Genomic DNA, 15,954 nt, shown 5'->3' with positions numbered 1-15,954 from the left:
TTGTCGTTTCATGCGGCGTCACGCGGTTTCTTGTAAACCAATGAGAGCTGAGATGTTTTAAAGCCAATCATAGTGAAGTAATTTTCATCCAATGGGCTATGGAAAAGGATATGACGCCCCCTCGTCGCGCGTCCCATCGAAGAAGTGAGTGAGTAGGTGAGTCCACTGATCGCAGCTTTTACGTGTGCATGTGCCGTCAGGCGCCCCAATGCGTGCGTGCACGCGCTTACTGGGACCGTAGCCTTAAATATAAAAGTCCCTCACATATACTCACTGCATGTATAACACACTCTAAAATATGACAGACACAGCACACTCTCTCTTTTGCACAGGTTTGGGTTGGTCTCTGTCACGTCAATCGAGTAGGGGAGGATGTCCATGGTCATGGGATGGACTCTCGTATGGTGGTGAATCTTCAGGTTGGAGGAGTCCCTCTGTGGTCAGAGGGAGGTTCTCTATGGGTCAGGGAGTATATTTTCTTTGGACAGTCTCCCTGGACAGGTGGGAGTGGGGCTCACTTTCTGGTCAGTGTGGGGGTCTCACCGAGAGGAAGGCCTGGACGATATCAGCTTTAATGGAACTTAAAGGTTTATCTTTAATGACCACGAAGATCTGATCCTCCTTCTCCAGGGTGAGGAAGTTACCAAACCAAGACTTCTTGGCCAGTCTGGAGAGAGCAGAGAGGGGATAAAAGGGAGAGAATGAAGTAGTCAGAGAAGAGGCCGGAGAGAGGAGAGTGAGTGATGGGCGTAGAGGAGAACAGAAGCAGAGAAGTTGTGTGTGTGTCATTTTAAAATTAGATACAATTGCAACTACTTCTTGTATAATGACCCCCCTGCCCCCCCACTGAACTTTGTGGTCACAGAGAGATAACATCCCTTCTTCAGGGTCATGTCCACTGGCCATAACATGGATGACGCCAGCACTCAGAGCCCACCTTCCCATGACTTAAGTGCGGCAGATAGGGGTGTAAGTAATGGTCAATGGGCATTGGGCAGCTGATAAGTAATAAGGTGGGTTGATGGGTAAAATGGGTCTGATTGAGGGGACAATGTGTGGTTGATGGATAATGGGCGGGATTGACGAATGATGGGGTTTGATGATTGATGGGGGATGACAGATGAATTTTAAGACATTGCTTACTCTGGGGATGATTCTGGTGTCAGGTTGGTCATTTCATCGGCTGTGGGAACTGAACACACAGTGGATATTAATAACCTCTACTAACCTCAAATCCATAAACCCCCCACACATGTAACCTTCATACCCCGATCCCTCCTTATTGGTTTTAACTTTTATCAATGAGATCTTCCTTCTTCCTCAATCTGTAAATCTCTAAACCCTTCCCCCTATGAATCTAACCCCTCTCATAAAATCCATCCCCTCCCCTAATATATGACACACATAACCCCTTCCCCATTATACCAAACACCTCAAATCTTAAATATCCAATGACTGCTACTCGTCAATCCTTCCCAATATCTAACCCTCTTTCCCTTTATACTGAACCTCAATCACCTCCCCCAACCTGTAACCCCTCTGCTCAATCCCCTCTTCTCCCATTCTCCCTCTTTTTTTTCCTCCCCTTTTTTTCTTACCTTTCTCCTAGCAAGATCCCCCCTCTCCCTCACCTTCTTTCCTCTTCTCTCTGCCACACTCTCTCTGTGCTCCCCCTTCTCACCTTGCATTTTCCGTCTGTGGAATCGCGGTGACCCCAGGAAGTTATTCTTGATGGAGTTCAGTCTCGTTCTCCAGGGCATCCCCCCGATGCTGGGGCTGGATGGGGGGGTGGGTGAGGGGGTGCCCGCCGGACTCTCCTTGGGCGTGTGAACGGGTGTTCCCTTGGGGGTAGGGAGGGGGCTGCCACGGGGTGATGGGTGAGGAGTGACCTGTATAAAGGGCACAGATTTGGTGGCCAGGTCAGAGGCGGGCAGCCTGGCTGGGATTCGGGGAGAAACGTACCTAGCGGGGGAGTTGGGAACCAGAGGTAGGGCCCTAGGAGGGTTGGCGGATGGGAGGGGGTTGGATCGGGTGGTTTGGAGGTGCTTCTCTGAGGCTCGGGGTTTGGGGGGAAAAGTGTGGGTTTTGGGGTGAACTAAGGGGGAACCATTGTGCCCAGAAGGGTCGGAGGCCAGTATCGGGTGGGGAGAGGGAGGTAGGGTAGGGGGCTGGGAGAGGCCGAAAATCCTTCTGATAGGCTGTGAGAGAATAAGAGAAGGAAAGAGAGAGGAAAAAGAGAAAAGGAGAGAGAAAGAGGGAGGGAGAGAGAAGATAAAAGGATAGAGAGACGGAAGCAGATAGAGAAAGTAGAAGGGAACACAGCAGGGAGAGAGAAAAACAGCAAAGGAAAGTAGACAGAGAGGGTGATGCAGAGAGAGGGCGAGAAGGGGAGAAAAGGAAAAAGAGGGGTGCAGAGAGGGAGGGAAATAGCGAAGGCAGAGGAAAGAGGACAAAAGATAATACGAATGGGAGAAATAGGGCGAGTAGGAAAGAGATAGAGAAATTGGAAGATGATAAAAGGAGAGAGGAGAGAAAAGGAGAAAAGGGAAGAGAGACAGAGAAGGTAAAAGGAAAACCAAAAGGGAAAAATAGAGACAGATGGGGCAACAGAGGCAAAAAGAGAGGAAGGAAGGAAGAGGTGATACAGAGTGGAATAGAGAGAGAGAACACGTGACAGCAACGAGAGAGGAGAGAACGGAAGAGAGAACGGAAGAGAGAACAACAGACACACACACACACACAGGGATCGATGCATTGGAATAGAATTGGTATAAAAGCCATTTGCAGGAAGCAGCAAAGCAGCCAGGGGAATAGGTGGAGAGGAACCCAGATAAGGGATGAGGATGTGGTCATTTGAGGCGAGTGGAGTGCGTAGGGGGGGTCAGAGATCACAGGGAAGGAGTGGGAAAGCAGCCAGCGAGGAGGGGGAAAAAAAAAGAACGGAAAAAAAGACATGCATGTTAGCGGCAGCAAAACGGGGGTCACTGTGCAGCCCTTCAAAACAGCTAGAGACACACAGCAGCTTAGCAGCAAAGTAAAAGCACTCAGCCAAGTAACAACATACCATAGGCTAGGGGCCTGCAAACGCGTTGGGGTTGCGTTTAATAGGTCCCAGCGTTAAAGCAGCAATCCTGTCTACTCGTTTTAGAACTGGGGCGTCTTCCTGAGCTGAACCAAACTGTTTGTAGCTCCGGGGATCCCAGAGTCCCTAAGATACGTACCATTTTATTTGCCGGTGTTGAAGCTCCCATTCGACAAATCAAAATTGGTCCTGCAGTCCAATAGGAAGGCACAACGGATGATGTCGCAGCTTCCTATTGGATGACGGCGGCCTCCATCTTTGAAAGTCCAGGAAGTAAACTGGCAATTCAAACGGTAAGTATCTTAGGAAGCATGGGGGTGCCCAGAGCTAAAAATAGCAATGTTTTAGCCCTGGGAGACCCCCGGTTCGAAGTCTGTAAAAAACATCAATCAGCAAAATAGGCAGGATTACTGCTTTAAGAAACATAGGTACAAACTGTGTATACAGGACGAGTATGGAGAATAGGCATGCACGGAAAATATTTATTATAAAGATATATATATGTGATAAAAAATCACCGGCACTCCAATAGAAATTCAATAATGAATAGGTGCATGTCCCATATAAATAATAAAAGTATACATTACCGCATAGCAGCAAAAAGGGAGACAGCATAACTGTGCTGTATTTAATACATTTATTTTCATTCACTGAGTGCTGTCTCCCTTTTTGCTGCTATGCGGTAATGTATACACATATATATATATATATATATACTGATGCAGCGGCCGTTATTTGAACACTTCACGCGTCATGTACATCGGAATCCCGATTTGAAACCGCGGGATGAATCCCAGCCTCCCCGCACTAAGATGCGAGCGCGGCGAGTGCAGAAAAACGAATTTTAGTGTTCTGGCGATTAAAAACATGAAATTGACACAGTAGCGCAGTAGCGCAGTAATGCAGTAGCGCAGTAATGCAGTAGCGCAGTAACGCAGTAGCGCAGTAGCGCAGTAGCGCAGTAGCGCAGTAATGCAGTAGCACAGTAGCGCAGTAGCACAGTAGCACAGTGACGCAGTGGCGCAGTGACGCAGTGACGGAGTGACGCAGTGGCGCAGTGACGGAGTGACACAGTAGCGCAGTGGCGCAGTGGCGCAGTAGCGCAGTAGCGCAGTAGCGCAGTAGCGCAGAACTGTACACATTACAATTCATCCATTTTATTGCAAACGAAGAAACAGAATCCATGAAATTCGAAACAAAACATCCGCGATACGCGCGGGTGCCTGGGGCGATTAGCCGCGTTCATGCTGCGTGGGGAACAGCAGAGAACTCAAAATCGGCGCTGAGATGTGTTTGAATAATGGCCGCTGCATCAGTATATATATATATATATGTATGCAAATGAAAGAAGATAGTGTCCCTCAAAAAGCACTCAGGTATACAAAATATATATATTTATTTATTAATGCAGCATATATATACACCTGGGGTACAACGATCCCTAACATCAATTTGGTAAGTGAAGTGAAAACCACATCATCTGTTAAATGTGTAAATGACTATGCAATAAAAACAGCACAGAGAAAAAATCCCAAAAAGCAGTCCAGAACTATAAGTTCACAGCGACAACTCCACTGCCTGGAAACCATCAATGGAAATCCAAACGCTCTATAAAAGGTGAGTATACTGGAGCATCGCCGAGTCTACACTTAGCCTCAGCTGACATCAAAGAACAGGAACGGCTGATGAGAGGCGTGCTGATAAAAATGGCCGCCAAATCACTGCTGAACGCCAGGAATCCGGAATAGGTGTAGAAGCCACAGAGGTTACTAAGGGTTGGTCCCCACTGGCTACTGCAGCGCTTGCTATGGCGGGCGCTGCGGGGACAAGAGCCGCCTCTCAATGGGCCGGGCCCGTTGCAAGGGGGGGCGTGGGTTTTTCTTCCAGACCCGAAAATTGAGATGGACACGGGCAACGGAGCGCTAGGCCACGCCCCCCAGCGGTTCAGCCAGTGAGGGTGAACATGCCGGGTGACGTCATGGCCGCGCCCCCATCACCCTTCCCTGTCATTCCTCCTGCAGCTCCCTGCAGCCCGGGGAATTCGGCTGCAGACGCCGCCAGCCTCGCAGGCACGTGTGCAGCGCAGGCACTGGGGCCGTAGCCTAAGAGTGTACACACAGAAAGCAAAGCCCCGACGTACGTTTTGCCAACCGCTTCGTTCGGGGGCTTAAGGAGGAAGCGAATCCTTGATGTATTTATGTCACGTCCCCCTGTGACATCAGACCAATAAAAAGCAGGCCGCACCAGACCAACGCAGCTGATTTGGCAGCCCGATCTCCCTGCCACACAGGAATAAATCCACAGCTGAGTTCACGTAGTATAGCCTGGTTATCTAAGTTTAAGACAACAATCATTAATATCAGAGATGGAAAGAGATGAAGAAACATTAACAAACTAGATTGAAGCCAAATTATAATACATAACCTACCACTCTAGTCATAAATACATTCCGGAATAATGCACACTAACACTTATAAGTTATGACATAATATAAGTTATACAAAAAAAACCTGATTCTCCTGAGTCTAAATAAATTCCGGAATTACGAAAACTACCGCTTATAAGTTGTAACATCATATAAGTTATACCATTGAACGTAACAGAATTTAAACAGTGACTTCGACAAAAGTCTGTCCCATCAAATTTAAAAGTATATAGGAGGGTTGTTGCTTCATTTATCAGTAACTGTGTAAACTAATCAAGGATGTTATAATATACAGGAACTCATAATGTATTGGAAAACAAAGAGACAAAAATACCCATAATCATAAATAGGTCTAAGCATATTATAAAGTGACCGGTATATATACTAGCAAAGAGCTGAATATCACAAAAACGTGGCATAGTCCGTGTATTCATTCATACCCTGTGGCAGTAAGGTGCCTAGCTTTATAATCCAACGGCATTCTCGTTGTAACAAAGACCTCTCCAAGTCTCCACCACGAATGCCTAAAGATAATTGCAAATACCTAAGGTGACTGGGATCGGAGCGGTAGTTTTCATAATTCCGGAATGTATTTCGGCTCAGGAGAATCAGGTTTTTTTTTGTATAACTTATATTATGTAACAACTTATAGTGTGCATTATTCCGGAATGTATTTATAACTAGAGTGGTAGATTATGTTTATAATTTGGCTTCAATCTCGTTTGTTGATGTTTCTTCATCTCTTTCCTCCATCTGTGATATTAATGATTGTTGTCTTAAACTTATGCTGCGGCCCAGCTGCCTGCGCTGCACGCGCGTCTGCGAGGCAGGCGGCGCGTGCAGCCGAGTTCCCCGGTCTGCAGAGCTGCAGGGGGAAAGACAGGGGGGGCGTGACATCACCCGGCAGGTTCGCCCCCATTGGCTGAACTGCCGGGGGGCGTGGCCTAATGCTCCGTCGCGACTCCTGCTCTCAATTTTGTTGAGAGCATGAGTTTCTCTCAGCGCAGCGCCCCCCCCTCACACCGGGCCAGGCCCCATTGTGGGGTGGCTCTTGTCCCTGCAGCATCCACCACAGTGGGCGCTGCAGTAGTCAGGGGGGACCTGGCTTTAGATAACCAGGCTATACTATGTGAACACAGCTGTGGATTTATTCCTGTGTGGCAGGGAGATCGGGCTGCCAAATCAGCTGCGTTGGTCTGGTGCGGCAAGCTTTTTATTGGTCTGAAGTCACAGGGGGACGCGACATAAATACATCAAGGGTTCGCTTCCTCCTTAAGCCCCTGGACGAAGCGGTTGGCGAAACGTACGTCGGGGCTTTGCTTTCTGTGTGTACACTCTTAGGCTACGGCCCCAGTGCCTGCGCTGCACGCGTGCCTGCGAGGCTGGCGGCGCGTGCAGCCGAATTCCCCAGTCTGCAGTGAGCTGCAGGGGGACTGACAGGGAAGGGTGATGGGGGCGCGGCCATGACGTCACCCGGCAGGTTTACCCTCACTGGCTGAACCGCCGGGGGCGTGGCCTAGCGCTCCATCGCCCGTGTCCATCTCAATTTTCGGGTCTGGAAGAAAAACTCGACACGCAGCGCGGCGGCCCCCCTCGCAGCAGGCCCGGCCCATTGAGAGGCGGCTCTTGTCCCAGCAGCGCCCGCCATAGCGAGCATTGCAGTAGCCAGTGGGGACCAAGCCTAAGTAACCTCTGTGGCTTCTACACCTATTCCAGATTCCTGGCGTTCAGCAGTGATTTGGCGGCCATTTTTATCAGCACGCCTCTCATCAGCCGTTCCAGCTCTTTGATGTCAGCTGAGGCTAAGTGTAGACTCGGCGATGCTCCAGTATACTCACCTTTTATAGAGCGTTTGGATTTCCATTGAAGGTTTCCAGGCAGTGGAGTTGTCGCTGTGAACTTATAGTTCTGGACTGCTTTTTGGGATTTTTTCTCTGTGCTGTTTTTATTGCATAGTCATTTACACATTTAACAGATGATGTGGTTTTCACTTCACTTACCAAATGGATGCTAGGGATCGTTGTACCCCAGGTGTATATATATGCTGCAGGTTGAGGGTTTGCTCCTGTTCCATCATTACTTTATATTGACCGGCCGGTCATGTAGGTGGGAGGCTGAATGAATGCCTCATCACCCTCAACTTAGATTCAATAGCATTACAGTATGTGTGCTATATTTGTATTATTGAGCTGCTTCTTTCATCTAGGGGTGCTAGCCTTATTGTTGTAATTTTTGAGGTACTAGAGACTGATTTAAAATATATTTTGTGTGATGTTATCATTAATAAATGTATATATTTTGTATACCTGAGTGCTTTTTGAGGGACACTATCTTCTTTCGTTTGCATATTCAATTTATCCCCAGCACCGTCAACAGCTACTAACACTACAGCGTATTTTGTCTGATATAGGTACAATTTATATGTGAGGTCAGTAGCAGGTATTCTATCCATTATATATATATATATATATATATATATATATATATATATATATATATATATATATATATATATACACACACACACACACACACACACACACACACATATATACATATATACATACACATTATATACTGTACATACACGACTCACACCCCACCCAATAATACAGATCATCAGGGATGTACAGACACACACACAAGGTGACAAAGATAGACATACACAAACACACAGATGCTTGGAGAGTTATTCTTCCGGTCTTTCTAGGTGTCAATGTATTGAGGTGACTGAGCGGTCATATGGAGCAATAAGAGGAGTTATGGGGAGCGGTCATATGGAGCAATAGGAGGAGTTATAGGGAGAGGTTATATGGAGTAAGGAGAAGTTATAGGGAGCGGTCATATGGAGTAATAGGAGAAGTTATAGGGAGAGGTTATATGGAGCAATAGGAGCGGTTATATGGTGCAATAGGAGGAGTTATAGAGAGAGGTTATATGGGGCAATAGGAGGAGTTATAGGGAGCGTTATATGGAGCAATAGGAGCAGTTATAGGGAGCGGTTATATGGAGCGTTATATGGTGCAATAGGAGGAGTTATATGGAGCAATAGGAGGAGTTATAGGGAGGGGTTATATGGAGCAATAGGAGGAGTTATAGGGAGCGTTATATGGAGCAATAGGAGGAGTTATAGGGAGAGGTTATATGGAGCAATAGGAGGAGTTATAGGGAGAGGTTATATGGAGCGTTATATGGTGCAATAGGAGGAATTTTAGTGAAACACGTCAGTTTCATACAGCCAGTCTTGATCTAGTACTAACAGGATGGGAAAGTAAGAGGTGAGTGGGAATAAGGTTCAGGGGATGAGGATAAGGTTCACAGGGAGCAGTGGGGGGTATATAGAAAGCACTCACCCTGGGACTACTGATCGGACTGATGGAGAGTCCAGAAGAAGCACCACTGATAGAGCGTGACCTGCATGAGAGAGAGTTGTACAGTTTATAACAGGCATACTTGTTACTGATGTATAAGACAAAGTGCACCTACAGGTCATTGCTGGGGCAGCTTCTTGTCTGAGTTGGGCTATTGTTTAATATTTTCACCTGTCTTTACCGTGCCATCTTGATAAGCCTGGGTGCTGGCACTGGGATAGATAGTAGCTAGGTAGATATGTCCCTCCTCTGCCTGTGCTGCGGGTGGATGAGTCGATAGGTAGGTAGTTATGTCTCACCTCTGCCCGTGCTGTGCCATCTCGATGGCCCTGCGCGCAGGCACCGGGGACCCACCGTCCGTTCCACTCAGAACCTCCATGGACTTTCTCTCTGGCCTCCTCTTCCCGTGACGGGTTAGCATGGGAGAGTCCACTCGCTTCCGGGGGGGGTCTGTCGGGAAGAGGAGAGAATGATCAGTGGGACCCCCAACCACAGGGAAGAGGGGCAATGAGCAAGACACAGAGCTAAGTGCCTTCTACTAAGATCCTCGTGTCTGAGTTATCTTGCTTATATCTGCCCTTGGAGATAGGTCCTTTAGTTTACGGATATTTCTCCTTCGGAGGCAGCAGAATCTTACCAACATCTGCCCTCGGGGGCAGGTCCTCGTCTTCCTGGCTGGGGTATCTCTCCTTCCGATCCAGCAGCAGGAAATAGATCATCTTCTCCTGGTTTTCTCTGAGGGAGAAGTGACGAGGAATCAGAATTCACCCTGCAGATAATCCACACTCAACCATTCCCCATATCTGTTCCTATTGTTCCAAATAACTCCTCCAGTTGCTCCATATAACGATCCCTATAACTCCTCCTATTGCTCCATATAACCCCTCCCTATAACTCCTCCTATTGCTCCATATAACCCCTCCCTATAACTCCTCCTATTGCTCCATATAACCTCTCCCTATATCTCCTCCTATTGCTCCATATAACCTCTCCCTATAACTCCTCCTATTGCCCCATATAACCTCTCCCTATCACTCCTCCTATTGCCCCATATAACCCCTCCCTATAACTCCTCCTATTGCTCCATATAACGCTCCCTATAACCCCTCCTATTGCCCCATATAACCGCTCCCTATAACTCCTCCTATGGCTCCCTATAACTCCTCCTATTGCTCCATATAACCTCTCCCTATAACTCCTCCTATTGCCCCATATAACCGCTCCCTATAACGGCTCCTATTGCCCCATATAACCGCTCTCTATAACTCCTCCTATTGCTCCATATAATGCTTCATATAACTCCTCCTATTGATCCATATTACCACTCCCTATAACTCCTCCTATTGCTCCATATAACCTCTCCCTATAACTCCTCCTTTTGCTCCATATAACCTCTCCCTATAACGCCTCCTATTGCTCCATATAACTGCTCCCTATATCTCCTCCTATTGCTTCATATATCCCCTCCCTATATCTCCTTCTATTGCTCCATATATCCCCTCCCTATATCTCCTCCTATTGCTCCATATAACTGCTCCCTATAACTCCTCCTATTGCTCCATATAACCGCTCCCTATAACTTCTCCTATTGCTCCATATAACCCCTCCCTATAACTCCTCCTATTGCCCCATATAACCTCCCTATAACTCCTCCTGTTGCCCCATATAACCTCTCCCTATAACTCCACCTATTGCTCCATATAACCCCTCCCTATAACTCCTCCTATTGCTGCATATAACCTCTCCCTATAACTCCTCCTATTGCTCCATATAACCTCTCCCTATAACTCCTCCTATTGCTGCATATAACCGCTCCCTATAACTCCTCCTATTGCCCCATATAACCCCTCCCTATAACTCCTCCTATTGCCCCATATAACCCCTCCCTATAACTCCTCCTATTGCTCCATATAACCTCTCCCTATAACTCCTCCTATTACTCCATATAACCTCTCCCTATAACTCCACCTATTGCTCCATATAATCTCTCCCTATAACTCCTCCTATTGCCCCATATAACCTCTCCCTATAACTCCTCCTATTGCTCCATATAACCGCTCCCTATAACTCCTCCTAATGCTGCATATAATCTCTCCCTATAACTCCTCCTATTGCTGCATATAACCTCTCCCTATAACTCCTCCTATTGCTGCATATAACCGCTCCCTATAACGCCTCCTATTGCTCCATATAACCGCTCCCTATAACTCCTCCTATTGCTGCATATAATCTCTCCCTATAACTCCTCCTATTGCTCCATATAACCGCTCCCTATAACTCCTCCTATTGCTGCATATAATCTCTCCCTATAACGCGTCCTATTGCTCCATATAACCGCTCCCTATAACTCCTCCTATTGCTGCATATAATCTCTCCCTATAACTCCTCCTATTGCTCCATATAACCCCTCCCTATAACTCCTCCTATTGCTGCATATAATCTCTCCCTATAACGCGTCCTATTGCTCCATATAACCCCTCCCTATAACTCCTCCTATTGCTGCATATAACCTCTCCCTATAACTCCTCCTATTGCTGCATATAATCTCTCCCTATAACTCCTCCTATTGCTGCATATAATCTCTCCCTATAACTCCTCCTATTGCACCATATAACCGCTCCCTATAACTCCTCCTATTGCTGCATATAATCTCTCCCTATAACTCCTCCTATTGCTCCATATAACCCCTCCCTATAACTCCTCCTATTGCTCCATATAACCGCTCCCTATAACTCCTCCTATTGCTGCATATAATCTCTCCCTATAACTCCTCCTATTGCTGCATATAATCTCTCCCTATAACTCCTCCTATTGCACCATATAACCGCTCCCTATAACTCCTCCTATTGCTGCATATAATCTCTCCCTATAACTCCTCCTATTGCTCCATATAACCCCTCCCTATAACTCCTCCTATTGCTCCATATAACCGCTCCCTATAACTCCTCCTATTGCTGCATATAATCTCTCCCTATAACTCCTCCTATTGCTCCATATAACCGCTCCCTATAACTCCTCCTATTGCTCCATATAACCGCTCCCTATAACTCCTCCTATTGCTGCATATAATCTCTCCCTATAACTCCTCCTATTGCTCCATATAATCTCTCCCTATAACTCCTCCTATTGCTGCATATAATCTCTCCCTATAACTCCTCCTATTGCTCCATATAACCCCTCCCTATAACTCCTCCTATTGCTCCATATAACCGCTCCCTATAACTCCTCCTATTGCTGCATATAATCTCTCCCTATAACTCCTCCTATTGCTCCATATAACCGCTCCCTATAACTCCTCCTATTGCTGCATATAATCTCTCCCTATAACTCCTCCTATTGCTCCATATAACCCCTCCCTATAACTCCTTCTATTGCTGCATATAACCGCTCCCTATAACTCCTTCTATTACTCCATATAACCGCTCCCTATAACTCATCCTATTGCCCCATATAACCGCTCCCTATAACTCCTCCTATTGCTCCATATAACCCCTCCCTATAACTCCTCCTATTGCTCCATATAACCCCTCCCTATAACTCCTCCTATTGCTCCATATAACCGCTCCCTATAACTCCTCCTATTGCTGCATATAACACCTCCCTATAACTCCTCCTATTGCTCCATATAACCGCTCCCTATAACTCCTCCTATTGCTGCATATAATCTCTCCCTATAACGCGTCCTATTGCTCCATATAACCGCTCCCTATAACTCCTCCTATTGCTGCATATAATCTCTCCCTATAACTCCTCCTATTGCTCCATATAACCCCTCCCTATAACTCCTCCTATTGCTGCATATAATCTCTCCCTATAACGCGTCCTATTGCTCCATATAACCCCTCCCTATAACTCCTCCTATTGCTGCATATAACCTCTCCCTATAACTCCTCCTATTGCTGCATATAATCTCTCCCTATAACTCCTCCTATTGCTGCATATAACCTCTCCCTATAACTCCTCCTATTGCTGCATATAACCTCTCCCTATAACTCCTCCTATTGCTGCATATAACCTATATATATATATTTATATATATATATATATCCCATGTATGCATGTATGTTATCCCCCTGCCCCCTGCCCCCTGCTCTCACTCGTCAGACAGCAGATCCTGCAGTAGTTTGTTGCGGTCTCTGAAGCAGCCGAGGGAATGCATACTGTCCAGCACGTCCGGGTCCACGTCCTCCACCGACGGCAGAGACCCCATCTTTACCTTCCTGGGGACCGCCTGCTCTGGCTCCGGCTCGTTCTTCCCCCCACTGCGGGGACAGCATGGCTATCTGTCACTGTGCTTCATGTGTACACACACATAGCTATCTGTCACTGTGCTTCATGTGTACACACATAGCTATCTGTCACTGTGCTTCATGTGTACACACACATAGCTATCTGTCACTGTGCTTCATGTGTACACACACATAGCTATCTGTCACTGTGCTTCATGTGTACACACACATAGCTATCTGTCACTGTGCTTCATGTGTACACACACATAGCTATCTGTCACTGTGCTTCATCTGTACACACACATAGCTATCTGTCACTGTGCTTCATGTGTACACACACATAGCTATCTGTCACTGTGCTTCATGTGTACACACACATAGCTATCTGTCACTGTGCTTCATCTGTACACACACATAGCTATCTGTCACTGTGCTTCATGTGTACACACACATAGCTATCTGTCACTGTGCTTCATGTGTACACACACATAGCTATCTGTCACTGTGCTTCATGTGTACACACACATAGCTATCTGTCACTGTGCTTCATGTGTACACACACATAGCTATCTGTCACTGTGCTTCATGTGTACACACACATAGCTATCTGTCACTGTGCTTCATGTGTACACACACATAGCTATCTGTCACTGTGCTTCATGTGTACACACACACATAGCTATCTGTCACTGTGCTTAAAGAGGCAATCCAAGCCTGCAAATTGTTTTTAATATAAGACTGAAGCAGGGGGTCTCCGGATCTGAACCCCGTTAATTGCAGCCCTGGGGACCCCCTGCTCCCGGAGATTATCATCTCTGAGTTAGGTGCTGGTAGCCGCTCTCCTCGGGTTCCCAATATGTCCGCTGTTCAAAGATTGCAGCTTCCTATTGGCCTGCAGGACGCACAATGTCATCGGTGAGAATTCCTATTGGCCCATGTGACACGGGAGCTTTAAACGTTAAAGCCGAGCCAGCTCAGCCGGAGTGGCTACCGGCGCCTAGTTCGGAGGTAAGTATCTCCTGAAGCACGGGGTCCCCGGAGCGGAAATTAACGGGGTTCAACTCTGGAGATCCCTGCTTCTATCATATATATATATATATATATATATATATATATATATATATATATATATATATATATATATATATATATATATATATATATATATTATTTTTTAATGTGCATAAAAATTCCTAGGCTGGTATTGCTCCTTTAATGTGCGCACACACGGCTATCTGTCACTGTGCTTAATTTCCACACATACAACGTGATCTGTCGCTATACTTCATGTGCATAGACACAGTTATCTGTCATTGTGCTTCATGTGCACACACACACACACACACGACCATCTGCCACTGCTTTATGTGCACATATGGCTATCTGTCGGTGTCCAAAAAAAAAAAAACCCCATACTGGATCAGCACTCAAAAAATAAATAAGAGAAAGTGACTCACGTTTTCCTTTTGGTCTCGATAAGTTTCTTCTTTAATGTATCAACCCCCCTCCCCCCCAGTAGCAATACAGAAAAAATATCAGCACCCCCCGGGGAAGGTAAGTCGGCAGACACACACTGTTACATGTGCAAACTGCAGCAACGTTTCAAGGCCTCCAGGCCCCTTAGTGAAGCCTGACACACATATACCAGTATTGTGCACATATAACATTGTGTGTCTGCTCACTTTTCCTTCCCTGTGTGTTTTCCTTGCCCTGTCGGTGCCGATATTGTTTCTCTACTGCTGCTGCCTTTGGCTAGGTAGGTCCCCAGTGGCCGCGGCTGCGCGCGCGACGGCGTGCGTGCCGCACACAAGATACAACCTTCTATGGGGCAGACCCCAGTCGGCGTGTGCGTGCGACGCGCGACCGCCTTGGCCATTTTGGTCCTTTGGCGCGACGGCCGAACAGTGGCCACGTCACGGCGGCTGTTCAGCCAATGAGGGCCAACCAGCTGCGTGACGTCATGGCCGCGCCCCACCACTCCCACCCCCCCGTCGCGATCTCCTGCAGCTGAACCGCAGATCGCGGCTTTCACCCGTGCATGCGCCGCCAGGCGTGCGTGCAGCAGTGATCACTGGGGCCGAACCCTAAGATACATTAAAGAAGAAAGTGGATGAAACCAAAAGGAAAACGTGATTTTATCATTTTCTCTTATTTATTTTTTGAGTGCTGATCCAGTATGGTTTCCTTGTATTTGTATGCATCCAGCGGTACAGATACAGGATCCTAGCACCTAAGTTATATAAGACATGGTGAGAGCTGGTTCGTTCCATTTTATTTGATCTGTCAGTGTGCTCTGTTTGCTTTACCGTTGGTATTGTTAGTTACATGTGTTTGCATACACCTCTTACTTTGTGTCTGGCACCAGCTTCACGTTGCATAGCCTATAACCAAGCTCTCACTGGTGAGACCCAAAATGTCAAAACAGCTGTCTGTGAGGAGGGTTACTGGCTATGGACTTGTTTAACCCAGGCTGTGCTGAAAAGCCGGGTAATACGGCAGGCATAGGCTTATAGGGATCCGTGTTAAAATGGACAAGAAGCACAAAAAGTGTGTGCTCATTACCCAGAATCCCTGGCGGCAGCGGAAGCATTGTATGCTAAGAGATAATGGGGACAGGCCGGGCTGCAGACATGTGAATGTGCTCACACAGGGTATTTGTATTTGCACACAGTATTATTTATAACTAAATACACTGATTGATGAAGGTTATATTACTTAACAGACTCAATTAGAAAGTTTCCAGTCCGTCTTTGCTGCATTCATGCGTCCTGTGTATGTTTTTACTCTGGCGTCGTGGGATGCCCAGACAATGACGCTCAGCACTGAGGGGCGGATCAGAGAACGAGA

General features: G+C 46.8%; 1 protein-coding gene across 9 annotated transcripts in view; it reads right to left on the bottom strand.

Annotated features, from left to right (window-relative positions):
• The window catches only part of BRSK2 (BR serine/threonine kinase 2), a 131,600-nt gene that overhangs the window by 12,612 nt on the left and 103,034 nt on the right, over positions 1–15,954 (bottom strand). For 6 of the 9 annotated variants that reach the window (XM_075566883.1, XM_075566878.1, XM_075566879.1 and 3 more), the window contains 7 exons: positions 12,976–13,140; positions 9,516–9,613; positions 9,178–9,328; positions 8,861–8,921; positions 1,682–2,198; positions 1,144–1,192; positions 544–667 (listed from right to left, as the gene is read on the bottom strand). In XM_075566883.1, the coding sequence (XP_075422998.1) occupies positions 544–667; positions 1,144–1,192; positions 1,682–2,198; positions 8,861–8,921; positions 9,178–9,328; positions 9,516–9,613; positions 12,976–13,140 (1,165 nt within the window). The remainder of the gene's footprint in view (positions 1–543; positions 668–1,143; positions 1,193–1,681; positions 2,199–8,860; positions 8,922–9,177; positions 9,329–9,515; positions 9,614–12,975; positions 13,141–15,954) is intronic. The other 3 variants (XM_075566886.1, XM_075566887.1, XM_075566888.1) reach the window with 1 other exon arrangement.

The sequence above is a fragment of the Ascaphus truei genome, chromosome 12, assembly GCF_040206685.1.
Source record: "Ascaphus truei isolate aAscTru1 chromosome 12, aAscTru1.hap1, whole genome shotgun sequence".
NCBI lineage: Eukaryota > Metazoa > Chordata > Amphibia > Anura > Ascaphidae > Ascaphus > Ascaphus truei.
Note: the sequence above shows the minus strand (reverse complement) of the source record. Positions and strands in the feature narration are given on the sequence as shown.